General features: G+C 44.8%; 1 protein-coding gene across 7 annotated transcripts in view; it reads right to left on the reverse strand.

Annotated features, from left to right (window-relative positions):
- Nucleotides 1-5,352: 5,352 nt before the first annotated feature.
- Nucleotides 5,353-13,572, reverse strand: part of LOC126980671 (polyamine-transporting ATPase 13A3-like) — a 63,693-nt gene continuing 55,473 nt past the window's right edge. For all 7 annotated transcript variants that reach the window (XM_050830789.1, XM_050830791.1, XM_050830790.1 and 4 more), the window contains 2 exons: nt 13,232-13,451; nt 5,353-7,221 (listed from right to left, as the gene is read on the reverse strand). In XM_050830789.1, the coding sequence (XP_050686746.1) occupies nt 6,143-7,221; nt 13,232-13,451 (1,299 nt within the window). In that variant the 3' untranslated portion in view covers nt 5,353-6,142. The remainder of the gene's footprint in view (nt 7,222-13,231; nt 13,452-13,572) is intronic.

Below are 13,572 nucleotides of genomic sequence, written 5' to 3' on the forward strand. Positions count from 1 at the left end.
GTTTAATTACACTGTCATATTTACCAAATACCTCTACCAACTCTATGAAATTACCTCTATTTTGGCTTGACGGGTTCTCATCATCTCCTCTGAAAGGCAATCCCTGTCTTGCCAGGTAAAGTGTGGTGGCTAGTAAGCGGGACAAGATTTCTCTGTTTTTTTCTCTTTCCCTGTCTTTAGCAGCTTGTGATGCACGGTCACCCATTTCGAAAGCTACCTCCAGTGATCTCTTTTTTGAATTGTTCCACCTCACCATACTACACATGTGTGATTCTGAGGCACTGTGACCTTTAATTCTATCAAGAGCCTTTCTCCACTGATTAACTCCTTCTGATTTCCATGTTTTCCGGTTTATGTATGCTGCAAAAGGGCACTTCGGGCATCAAGGTTCAAAGGGGCAGGGGCTCGAGCCCCCTCCGCCCCCCCCTCTGCACGGCCCTGGTTGCTATCCATATATAGGAGCCTTGTCCGCCCTCGTTTGGAGTGGAAGGGTGCCGAGTGTACATTAAAGATATAATTCCTGTTTTTTTTAATCATGGAGGAGTCGAGGTGTAGAATTTTTCACCTAAGTTACATGAAGGATAGGTATAGTGCTTCTGTACCCCATCAGAATAAGATGAACTGGCCGAATATATGTAAACTAAACAACCAATAATGAATTCACTCGCGCTCCTGGGCTAGCCGGAGAGTGATTATTTAGTGTGTTATATTAATATGATGTTAATGTTATTCATAAGTGTTAATTTACTGAGACAAGCTCTGGCCTCTTCCCCATGCAGGTGCTCTACTGAAATGAGCTGTTACCCCCTCGTTGTGTGTTGTTTGGATTAGGGGATTAACCCAAAGGATTGTATATTTCTTTGATTGTGTGGATTTAGGATCACCCCATCGTAAACCCACACGATTGCCTTGCCTAATGATCGACTCGGTGAACACATATTGAAATGTAGAAGGGGGTAATTGCTAGTGGAATAATTCATCGTTGAAGCCTAGTTTAGGGTAGTTCTTGTGTAAGGTTACTTAGTATACATTAGGTGTCAAGCTATGGCCAGTGAACTAGTGACATGATCTGTGATGGGTATGCCCTACATATGGTGGATAAGGTGAGGAGTTGTAATTAGTGTTGTTCATTCACTTTAGTTGAGCTCGGCTACTGCTACCAACAGAATTACGAAAGTGAATGTTAATAAATCTCATGGCAACTGAACCTCTGTGATACTTACCCCCAATAACTAAGAAGTACCTTTGACAGTAATTCAATGCAGAGAAACGTACGCGAAGGCAACACACTAGTGGCTAGAGCGGTGGGATACTCATCATTGTTTACCTGAAGTGCCTACTAGTCACAGATCATGTGGAAAATAGCGCCGGTAGGCCATGGCCAAATTCCAAAACAGTTTAACTTCCCTGGAGCACACGTTAGGATTTTTCGTGCCCCCGGAGCAGAAGCTAACTCTTTCTTTGAAGATTCCCGTATGAATGAGGTGCTAGAATGGGAGCACGATATAACCATTATGTGGATCGGAAGTAACGACATCACCAGTAATACTGACCCAGAAATCGTTTTCAACCACATCAAAGAAATTTGTTACGCTATCGAGGATAACTGCCAGTCTGTAGTGTTTATATGCCAAGTTGAACCTAGACTCCATCCCAGAAATCTTTCTCACGAACAGTACAAGAAAATTCAATGCGGTATTAACAAGAGAATAAAGAAAAAACTACATGTACGTAACATTCATTTCAACAGCCTGCAATTTGTGGAAGAACTAGCTGGTGACGGAGTACATTGGAGTGAAGCCGGTCAAATGAGAGTCGAAGCAAAATTCAGAAAGGCTATCAAAAGCTTCATTGGAGAAGATGACTGATGAGTGAGGTGTGGGTACAATAAGGTAACAGGGTACTGGAGTGTACGCCCGTACCGAAGGTAAACGGGGATCGAGCCTCTACCTGTAACCCCTGAAACTACATCTCACCCATCATGAGGAGTCCAATTAAAAGAAAGAAAAATGAATGAGAAACCACTACGACAACAGTGGGGTTCATATGATCAATTAATGGGAAATAAAAACTTCACCACTACAGGACCCAGCGCCTGATGGGCGGTTCGCCAGGGATATCGATGCTTTAGAGCAGGATGTAGGTTACCTCAAGGATGTATTAACCCGGCAAAATGAAGTTATTCAAAGACTTGGTGATCAGTTACTAACTCCCCCACGACCAGTCACAGGGAATACAAAATCGTGAGAATGAACCGCTGGATCTTAGAAATGAGAGAATATAACTATGAAATACAGTACTTAAAGGGGAAGTACAACTTTGTGGCTGACCAACTCTCAAGGCCAGAGAGAATCATTCAACGTACTTCTGAAACCACATTGCTAGGTCTTCCTAAATTAGTTATTAAAGAATGTCAGAGAGAAGTGAAATGAAGAGAATTAGTTGAATACCTGGAAGGAGGCTCTATCCCTACCAAACGTTATCACAAAACTATCTGACAGCAGTTTGTAATAATGGATGAGATTCTATACTATACTAGGGAAACAATTGATGGAAGCATACATTACACTCTGGTAGCAGAGGTGGGCGCGGTACTGAAAAATCAGTAGTGCAGTTGCGGTAGTGCGGTACTTTTTCCGGAGTAGTGTGGTTGCGGTAGTGCAGTCCCATTTTTTTCTTTCCCAGTGTAGTACATGGTGTGCGGTGCTGCGGTAGCGGTAGTCAAAAAATGAAAAATTGGCCGGCACCACAGACGAGTCCGGGGTTGAAATGGCCGGCACTGAGCGGGTTAAAGAAGACTCGCAGTGTAGTAGTTTAGTCTGTCTATTTAGTATTTAATTTTGAACAATAACTGAAAAGTCAGAATGATTGAATCACTGATTCTGATGACTGATATCGATTGATTGAGTCCGATTCACTGTAAAATAAAAAAATAAATAAAAAAATAAAAATATTTGTGAGCATGCGGTGCAGCAAATGTCATCTTCGATAGCTTTCAAAGTACCGCAAAAAAGTACCACAGGATTTTTTAGTGCAGTATTTCCAGAAATTTTGCAGTAGTGCGGTACTCTTTTTGTGATACAGTACTACTGCACTAAGTACCGCACTTGCCCACCTCTGCCTAGTAGTACCTCACAGTTTAAAGACCGAAGCTTTACAACACGCTCACAAAATATCAGGTCATTTAGGACAAAAGAAAACTATCAAAAAGGCAGAAGAGCTATTCTATTGGTGCAACTTGAAGGTAGATGTCTGTAACTATGTACAACAATGCTCAACTTGCCAACGATTTAAGGGTTAAGGATTACAGCAGCCCTGGCGGGAATTACCTTCAGTGGGGAAACCTTTGGAAAGAGTAGGTGTCGATCTAACTGACCTGATTGCTGGAAGTCAGGGATACCGATATGTGTTCACCATCGTCTGTCATTATAGTCGTTTCGGTAAATTCTACCCCCTTAAATCTAAACAGACTGTCGATGGTGGAAGCTCTAGGACAGTATGTGGCTGACTATGGGGAGCCTGAGGGTATCGTCCTGGACAACGGAGGCGAGTTCACTTCGAACGCCTTCCAGGATTTCTGCCAGCAACACCTCATCACACTATACAACACTACCCCCTATCACCCCGCGGGAAATGCAATCACGGAAAGGATGCATCGCACGCTCAAGTCAGGATAATCCTGGCTGCGCTATGCCAGGGTCATCCCTTACCATGGCCACGGCTTCTCCAGACGTGCCAGGCCACTATGAATGCTGCTGTCCACACCAGCACTGGACAGCAACCTTACTATGCCTTCTTTTCGCGACACGCTCCCCGAATGGTTGGTACCCGCCTACCTGCCGTGGATGGAGAGGAGCTAGGACGATATTACGGTCGCACACCGCATCATTCGGGAAACACACGAAAAGATGACCTGAAAGTACAGGAGTGTGGCGAATAGAAAGCGCAAGGAGCAGAGGGTGGAAAGAGACGCTTTAGTGTGGGTTCAGCGAGAGACAACACAATCCGGGATGTGTAAAGCCCCTATTATCGTTCCTCTTACAACCAACCCCAACCGGGTAGCGAAGAAAATTCTCTGCCCTCTCTGAGAGATTATTTACGATTTGAGCGGCGGTGGCAAGTGGGTCAGTGTAGCACTGGATGGTGGAGAGGTGACATGCCTTCTCGGCGACAATCTTGTTGCTATTGCTCGCAGTTGTGTTTTAAGGTTACGACGGCCAACTTTAGTACTGGCGAAAGTTCATCCGCCGTGGTGGGCCGCGTTTCATCGATGTTTGCTATCCACCGCTCGGTTTGAACATATGCTAGTGTCGCGACCGACGGCGCCGTAGGAAACCGGATACGTGTAATAGGGGCTTAAAAAGTTAAGTGTCCGATGGAACGGTCCATATCAGGTAGCGGAAGTGTTGCGGAATGGTGGTGCTTATGTCGCGAAGGACCCATTTTCGGGCCAAATGTTACAGCGAGTGGCAGAGAAATTGGCGTCTGCTGGATTTAGCGGTATGGTTGTAGGCTATATAGTAGATTGTAGGCCAATAAGCTGGTAAAGTAGTGACTAGCGACTGTAGTGTGAGTAGTACTTACAACTTGAGTTCCACAACCAAATGAGAGGTAAGCATGTGTGGGCTGGACCAACCCATCCACCCTTCCCCCCCTCCTGCCTTATCACAGCCCAGCTAGGGTAAGGGTAGCATGTGATGACAGAAGTGGGGTGAGGGTGGGGGGGGTTAGAAGGCACAGGAATGCTTAACCAATTATTACTAATACCATTGGTCTGGTCGTAAGTGCGAGCAGTTGTAAGTCACATATGTCGTAACTCAAGGACTACCTGTATTAGTAATGTTATTGGCATGATTGAAAGTTGCATATGTCATAACTGAGGACTACCTGCATTGTGATGGGGCTGTTGTTGTGGGATGCCATTTTGGTTGTGACCAGCTTATCAGCTGTCCAGTTTGCTGAATATGTTCAGTAAGTGCGAGGTTCGGTTCAGTGGTGGGCCGGTTGAACATGTACCCACACATTGATTGGTGGTGGTGGAAACAAAGTTGACCTGGCAGTGCTTGTCCAGACAGTCTAGTTTTGTCTGCTCGACTGTAATTACCTTCACTCTTGTCCTTTGTGCCTCACTTTTCATCTAATGCAAAAATCAAACTTAGTTATATACGGAAATGGTCGAAAATAGTGAACTCTTCAGTTCATATAATGTCATTGACAAGGTTTGTTGTAAGTGAAAAGTTCAAGTCCCTTGGATATAACTGATTTTTGGATATAATGTTACTCCCTTCCCCAATTGGTTTATAAAAGCAAGAGTTTATACTGATGTACTGGTAGGAGAATAAGTTATTGTAATAAATATAGTTCCTTTCTTTATTTGTATACTCTAGACAGCTTTTATCTCTCATAGAACAAATCTGAGTTTCACAAAATGCTTAACCCCTTCAACACGAGGATGCGTATACTGCGTCCTTGCGTGCCCCGTACCATATCCGAGGACGCGCATACTACGTCCTGGCGTGCTTTAGCCAATATACGAGTTATTTCATCTTTATATTTATGCTTACATCTCAAAATTATCAATTAATTTCTGCTTCTTTGTGTGCACTGTTTAATTCTGCATGTCTTCATATGTAATATATAATGATTATGTTGAGTTTATGGCTGAAAGCTTGTTATATTAAGCAGCGACATTTAAAATTTGGCGCGCGCGGCGATCCTGGATACGGCGCGGGGCGCTGTTTTGGCCCGGCCGTAGTGAGTTTCTTTATGTGCACCATTTAATTCTGCATGTTTTCATATATAATACATGATGATTGTGTTGAGTTTATGGCTGAAAGCTTGTTATATTAAGTAGCGACATTTGAAATTTGGTGCGCGCGGCGATCTCGGATACGGCGCGGGGCGCTGTTTTCGCCCGGCCGTAGTGAAGGGGTTAAAGAAAGATATGTTACATGTAAAATTACAAGGTCTGTCCCAAATAAATAGTTAAGTTTACAAAAAGTCATCTTTAGATAATGAAATATAATATTTCCATCTCATGCAACTACTAATTACTATTATCATAAATACATTTTTACAATAATTCTCTTCAGCAAATAACATTTTAATTTTAGTTATTTGTAATATTGTTGGTCTACATTCCTCACAATGAAGAATGAAACTGAGTTACTGTGGTTACAACATTAGGGGGATGCCCATTTACCTCTGATTTCAGGGTTGCATCATGGAGCTTGCAAGCATCTAGAATCAGTTCTTTTTTGTCAACACCAACCTCTGCATCACAGGTAGCTAATGGTGGCCAGTTCTTGTCTTGTTGCATATCTCTTTCCAAAGCAAGATATTTCTTCTTTGATTTATCAATGTTATGGAATTTTGGTTTACATTTTTGATAAAAAATGTAGTCAATAATGACATATTCAGTAAATATTGCCAGAAGAGAATACAATGCAGAGATTATAACCATTTGCCATTTGAAGAAGTATGCCTCTTCATCATCATCAGGTGGCACAACTAATTCAAAGAAACTAATGACGAAGTCTGGAGGAGCCACGGTGAACACCACACAACAAATAGTCATTACTACAAGTGATCCTGTAAGGAGAAAATTTGTGTAGACATGTTGACGGAAAGGTGGCCCACGAGAAAATACTAGAGCAAGAATAATATACTGAAACTGGGATACTGAAAACACTGCATAATTTTCATAGCAACCAAAGATATCTTCTTCTGCCAGTGATGTATTATATGGGACAAACCAAGGCTGCTGTTGAACATAGAAGAATGAAAATGCTTGAAAACTGATGACAATTAACATGTGCAGTAGAATGGACATAATTGGAGCAAGTGATAAAAGTGCAGCTGGAGGAGAGTATGATGCCAAGGGACCATTGTAAGAATCAGTTCGACCAAAAAATATGGCAAATACAGTGATCAGAAAAAGATCAATCCATAAAAACTGAAAATCGGTAAGGTTGGTATCAATTGAGTACAAAATCATAATTGAAACAAACTGTGTAAGTGAATAGGCAGCCATGTATTTGAACACCCCAAAGCTGGTAACAAGAGCACAGCGTCCCTCTTTGATCAGCTTGGGAACACAGGAAATGTTGGGCTCAGCTGATGTGAAAGGAGAAGCAACAGATGCTTCAGCCTCCGAAAGAGAAATTCCTGCATGAGCCGCCTTGAGAGCACCACAGTCATTTGCTCCATCTCCACACATCCCTGGAACAAGAAATATCTACATTAAACAATCTATTAAAATCAGTCACAAAAGAACCCTTCATGTGTCTCAACTAGTACCTCTCTATTTACTTGGGTATTGTGTTCCTGGTGAATTTGCATAATGTAAACAATTTTTCTCATACTTTATTGTTTTGCACCAACCCTGTTGCCATGCACATTATCAAACAGAATTGGAGTTGAATCTATGTGTGTATTTTACCTAGTTGTGGTTTACAGGCCCTGAGCTAAGCTTGGATAGTCCTGTTTCCTTTACCTATTTGTATTTACCTCTTTGTAGTACACAGGGCCTGAGCTCAAACTCGGACAGTCCTGTTTCCCAATCTACATTTGTCCAACTTTTCCTTCATTTTATGGACACTGCCCACTTCAACAATGTCTTTGTTTAGTCTACCCCTTCACTCTGGGACACGTGCACTGTGCTTAGTGGCATAATACAGGGTGCAGTCCGCTGCCACTCTTCTCACTCAAGTGATTGCCAACAATTGATTTTTTCTCATTCTCATTATTTTGTCTGGTTTGTTTATTATCCTTTTCATTTTGCTGTATTACTCACTTTCATGATGACATTACTTTTGTTAGAATAAAAATACATGTGTATAAATAATTCAAGTCACACATAATGAGTAAGTCTTTATCTGGATATAAAATCCATCACCCCTGGAGGTTTGCGTGAGGCATCATCATCAAGTAAAGGTTTTTTTTGTTGCCCAGGGATGGACTTCTTCCTTTATTTCCAATGCCTCACAACCGATATGCTTTGTGGCACTGGGTGGACTATTCTGAAGGTCCAGCTTTGTGTTCATGCCAAGTCCTGTAGTGTTCCATTGAGCACAAACCAGGATGACCATTGCATCCAGGGCGATGGTATCTCATGTCTTTGCGCTTCGGGTAGCATCTTACGCCGCTTTCTCTTCTTTCCTTCAAAAACTACAAACTGATGAGTGCTGCTCAAAACTCATTCAGTAGATACACTCGTACAAAAGTCGGGTGTGTTTATTTTGTCAAGCACTGCAGCACCAAGGTTGTGCTCAAGCAACAGCTCCCTTGATAACTCTCTAATGTATATGAAAAAATCCACACCACTCATACTGTTGGCAGCTTTATAAGCAATGAATGAATTCAGCAATGACCGGAATGTAAAATGTAAGCCCAACTTCTTGAACCATGCTAGACTTTTTCTAAAGCTCTCAAAAGGCTCAAGTATTTGGTCGGCATAGTTTATGCTCCCCATTTTCTTGTTATATTTTTTTTACTTGTAGTGGCTTATTGAAAAATACTGTTTCCCCACCAAAGTATGTTTTAGTTTTTTCCACCACATTTGCTTCACACTTGGTGGACAGGAGGCATACTTCCTTATCTTGTCATTTCACTAGTAAGCTATTTCCTTTTCTATCAAACATAACCTGATTTTTTTTTCTAGTTTTTCGTTTTGCATTATTTTGAATGGATCTCCTCCTCCTTGCCTAACAACTCCGGTCAGCATTGTTGCTTTGGTTTGTAGGGAGTCAGATGATCTTAAGTTTGTCTTCATCAAGTACGTCACCAAGAATCTCTACAACAATCCTCTCCAAAACTGAGATGTGATCCGTTTGGGTCATCATGTATCTTTCCCATAGTACAGAATGAAGTTTAACGAATACCCCATCCACTGTTCATCACTAGGAGAGGCAATAAACACTTTCACACCAAAGTGTGCCCTCTTTACTTTGATGTACTGACAAAAGGCTGGTCTCCTTGTCCACACCTACGGACTTATCTGGTCTCATAACCATCTGACATCACTCACATAGCAGGTCTAGAGAAGGTTCAGTGTGAGTTGCTGGATCATTTTTTCTAAAATAGCCTGCTGGAGAAAACCACAGAAATTTCAACATACTGAAAAGTGATCTCTCGACATGACTTGTTTGCAAAACACAGCAGGGCCACAAAGAATCATATCGGTGCTTCAGTAGAATGGAATTTTAGGAATAGGCATCAAAGTCATTGCCATGATTAGGGCAAAAAATGTATACATATCATCATGTGTGGCAGGGCGCCAAATAATGCCATTCACACAACCCTTATTCTCTATTATTTGGGTAACCGGGGGATTAATCCTTCCAGGGGTCCTGCGTCCCTGCCCCTATGGTGAGCAGTCAGCCCAGCCCCTGATCTGGACTGGTTGGGGGGAGGGGTTTGCACCCCCTCCCCCCACTAAAAAATTATCTCTTGCCAAAAACAAATTAACGTAGAGGTCAGGGTCAGGGCGCGAGCCTCGACCCCGATCCAGTCTTGCTGAGGGGTCCAACCACGTGGCAGGCTTCCACGATGCATCTGCATCCGGGGAGCCTGCCGTCAATGACAGGTGCAGGGCAAAGCCTACGGGACCCCTGCACCTCGAAGGAGGAAGGGCCCCCTACCCTCTCATTTTGTTTTGGGGGTGGCTGGGGTAGTGGAGAGGCTGCGCCCGCCCACAGAACCATGCCCCCGGTCAACCTTCGGAGGGCTCTGCGTGTGGGCTCCTGGAAAGTCCGGAGCCTCTCGAATGATGATTGACTGCCCAACTTATCAGATAAGCTCAAAAGGCTGAGGGTGGACATAGTGGCACTCTCTGAGATGAGGAGGCCTGGCAGTGGTGAGATCAATAAGGGGCCTCCTTCTACTGGTCTAGCATGAGCAATGGCTTCCATGTCAAGGGGGTAGCTATGGGCATCTCCAGCCAACTGCTGCCATTGGTGGTTGAGGTTGCTCCAGTTGATGAGCGTATAATGCGAGTGAGGCTGAAGCACACACTGGGCTTCATGTCTCTTGTTGCAGTGTACGCTCCTACTGAGATGCGTGAAACTGAAGAGATGATGTTCTACACCAAACTCGACTCCGTATTAGACCACAAAGGAACACAAAGAAAGAACAAACAACAGCAGACCTGCTGGTCCTTACGAGGTTGTTTGTGACAAGCTACACTAACTATCTAATCAAATGCTGGAGGGGTAGCTAAGGAGACTGATCACATCCTCGTAACTACTCGTTGGAGGATCCTTCAGAACTGCAGGGTTTACTTGAGTGCTGAGTTCTTTGCAACTGACCATAGGCTTGTTGTTGCAACACTCAAGCTTCATGTCAGGTCAAGAAGAATCTCGAGATACAACACTACTGTGTTCTATCTCAAGAGGCTGAAGGACCTGGCATGTGCTCAGGAGTATGCAGTGACAGTCTCAAATTGGTTCAATGTGCTCAGCACCCTGGAGGACCCTGTAGAGCTGTGGGATACCTTCAAACGTGAGACTCTACGAGCTGTCAAGGAGTGCATTGGAGAGCGCACAAGATCTAGGAATGGCTTTGCCTCGGTGGAGACGCTGGAGAATATTGAGGAGAGTCGCGCTGCCAAACTTGCTGGGAATTGGGACCAATACAGGGCTCTGTCGCGTAGGACTAGAGCTCTCCTGAGGAGAGACAAGGAGAGGTATGTCAGGGGTCTCGCTGAGGAAGTTGAGGGCCATTTATATGCAAATGCCCTCCAACCTGCTTACCGAGTCCTGAAGAAACTCCGCTCCAAGTCTCCCTCTCAGGTGAGCACTATCCGAACAGCTGATGGCTGCCTCGTGTCGGACATGGATGGGTAGAGGGCTTGTTGGGCTGAGTACATTGAGCAGCTGTACATGGCGGACCCTCCAGTTGCTGGGTTGCAGGTGGTGGATGCTGATCCACCCATTGACGAAAGCCCACCCTCTCTGGTCGAGGTCAGAGAGGCTGTGGCAAAGTTGAGGGGTGGAAAGGCGCCTGGCACCTGTAACATCAGTGCGGAGCTGCTCAAAGCTGGAGGTGAGGCCATGATCTGTGGGTTGCATGCGGTCTTGACTGCCATATGGCGGTTCGGTACCATTCCTCCTGACTGAAAGAGGGGGCTGGACGTCCCTATCTGGACCGCCAGGGCTGCAACAACTACCGTGGTATTACACTACTCAGTATGCCAGGCAAGGTGCTTGCCCACCTATTGCTGATGCGGATCCATAGCAGCTGCTGAAGCTGCAGACACCTGAACAGTCTGGGTTCACGCCTGGCAAGTCAACAACTGACCGTATCCTAGCGCTTCGAGTACTGGTGGAGCGCCGACGTGAGTTTTGACAGGGGATGCTTGCAGCCTATGTCGATCTCAAGAAGGCGTTTGATTCAGTGCATCGCAAGGCACTCTGGGATCTTCTGTGACTCCGTGGGATTCTTGCGAGGACTATTGGTTTGCTGACTGGCCTGTATTCTGGGACAGAGTGCTGTGAAGTGTGGGGGGGGGCTTGTCCAGCTTCTTTCCCGTGAATGTGGGAGTGAGGCAGGGCTGTGTCCTTGCCCCATCACTTTTCAACACTTGTATGGACTGGGTACTGGGCCGAGTTGTGGACCAAAGTCATTGTGCAGCTTCCACTGGCAATACCAGGGTCACTGACCTTGTTTTTGCCTATGATGCAGTAATCTTGGCAGAGTCGCTGGAGGTTTTGGTGATGGCTCTCGAGGCACTGCACAAGGAGGCGAAGCCCTTGGGACTTCAGGTCTCCTGGACCAAGACCAAGGTACAGGTGTTTGGAGGCTTGCTGGATGAAACAGTAAAGTCTGTTCATGCATGTGACGAGGACGTTGAGATCTCGGAAAGTTTCATGTATCGATGGTTCATAACAACAGTGAGTCTGGCCACGATGTCTTACAGCGGACTGGCCTGGCCCACGGTGTTATGGACTCGCTCAACACGAGTATATGGTGTTATCGATACTTGTGCAGAAGGACAAAGATCCGGATCTTCAAGTCCCTTGTGCTCCCTGTCTTACTCTATGGTTGTGAGACATGGACATTAAATGGGGACCTGGAGAGGCGGATTGATGCCTTTGGTAATAAATATCTACACAGAATCATGGGATATTGCTGGAATGACTTTGTGTCAAACCGGCAACTACTCCGTGAGACTGATTTGACACACATTACCTGCATAGTCCGTCAACGTCAACTCTGGCCATACGGGCACGTGGCACGTTACCCTGAAGCTGATCCTGCTTATCAGGTTGTCTCTGTAATAGACAATCCCGAGTGGAGGAGGCCAAGGGGACGCCCGCGGAGTTCATGGCTTGAGCAAGTCGATAGATCCTGCTGGGAGGTACTCGGGTTGGGAAGGGGGCCTGTATGGAGACTTGCCCGGAGGGACCCCCGGGCTTGGTGACGTAGGGTGGGTGAGGCGACATGCTCCCCAGCGTATGCCCCCACTAATTGATTGACTTATTATTCTCAGGATTATCAGCAAGAAACTGGGCAGCTCTCTCATTCATCCATTCACATAACTTTCCAACCAACTCATCATCAAAGAATAGCTTGAAAGTGTTAGTGAATGACATCAAAGATGAGTCCCAAAGTGCAGGATTCAGTCCAGAAAACTGAGAAACAAACTGTGACGGTGAATAAGGACGCTTGTCAGAAAACACCTGCAATCAACTTCCAACCTTCCTCATCTCTACCTCAGTAGTCTCAAGCTCATCATCACTCATGGAGTCATAATCATCATCACCATCCTCCATGTTTACCATATATTCATCCCCACTACTGTCATCAGAAAGGTCATCCATAATGACTGGGAGACAAGTAACTCCTCTCAATAGCAAAGACGCAGTGAGGGAGTGTTGAGGGTGCGTCGAACCAGCCAGCCAGGGGGAGTGTTGCTAAATGGGTGGCGTCACAATTATTTCCTGTTTAATGATTGAATGACGACCAAAGGGAGCCAAGCTCTAAGTGAGTGAGGCATTCCAAGGACTGTGCTCCCTGGAACCCAGTCCAAGATTTTAATTCCTCCGAGTCTATGGCACAGAGGGATGATGCGCCAAGTGTATCACCACACGGCTGTCCAGGCAAGCCATGATGCACCTTGTGTGTCACTGTAGTGAAGAGGATAATCATTCCTGCATTACCAAGCATTAATAAATTGTAATCTTCTTTAATTATTGAAATGGGTAACAATATTCTCATATAAAAGACTTACCTACAAAGTAGCCGAGACCTTGCAGTTCTAACACAAGTTGCTGTTTCTGGTCTGGGTTCATGCGTGCAAATATGGCTCCACGAACAACGAGCTTCTGTAATACTTCTGGAAAGTATTGGTGTACCACTCTCCAAGATTTTCCTTCCATGGCAAAGCAAAATGAACTATTCACCTTTTCATCAAGATCAACTTGGACCACAGAATCCACTCGTTGAGACATCTGCAAGATGAAAACTGAATAAATAAGATGCACATGAAATTTCATTGCACACACACGCACACACTCAGCACTGAGCTATGGAATAGACTGGAGGATGTGGTGGTTTGTGCGTGAAACATTC

This window comes from Eriocheir sinensis, chromosome 45 (genome assembly GCF_024679095.1).
Source record: "Eriocheir sinensis breed Jianghai 21 chromosome 45, ASM2467909v1, whole genome shotgun sequence".
Taxonomy (NCBI): Eukaryota; Metazoa; Arthropoda; class Malacostraca; order Decapoda; family Varunidae; genus Eriocheir; species Eriocheir sinensis.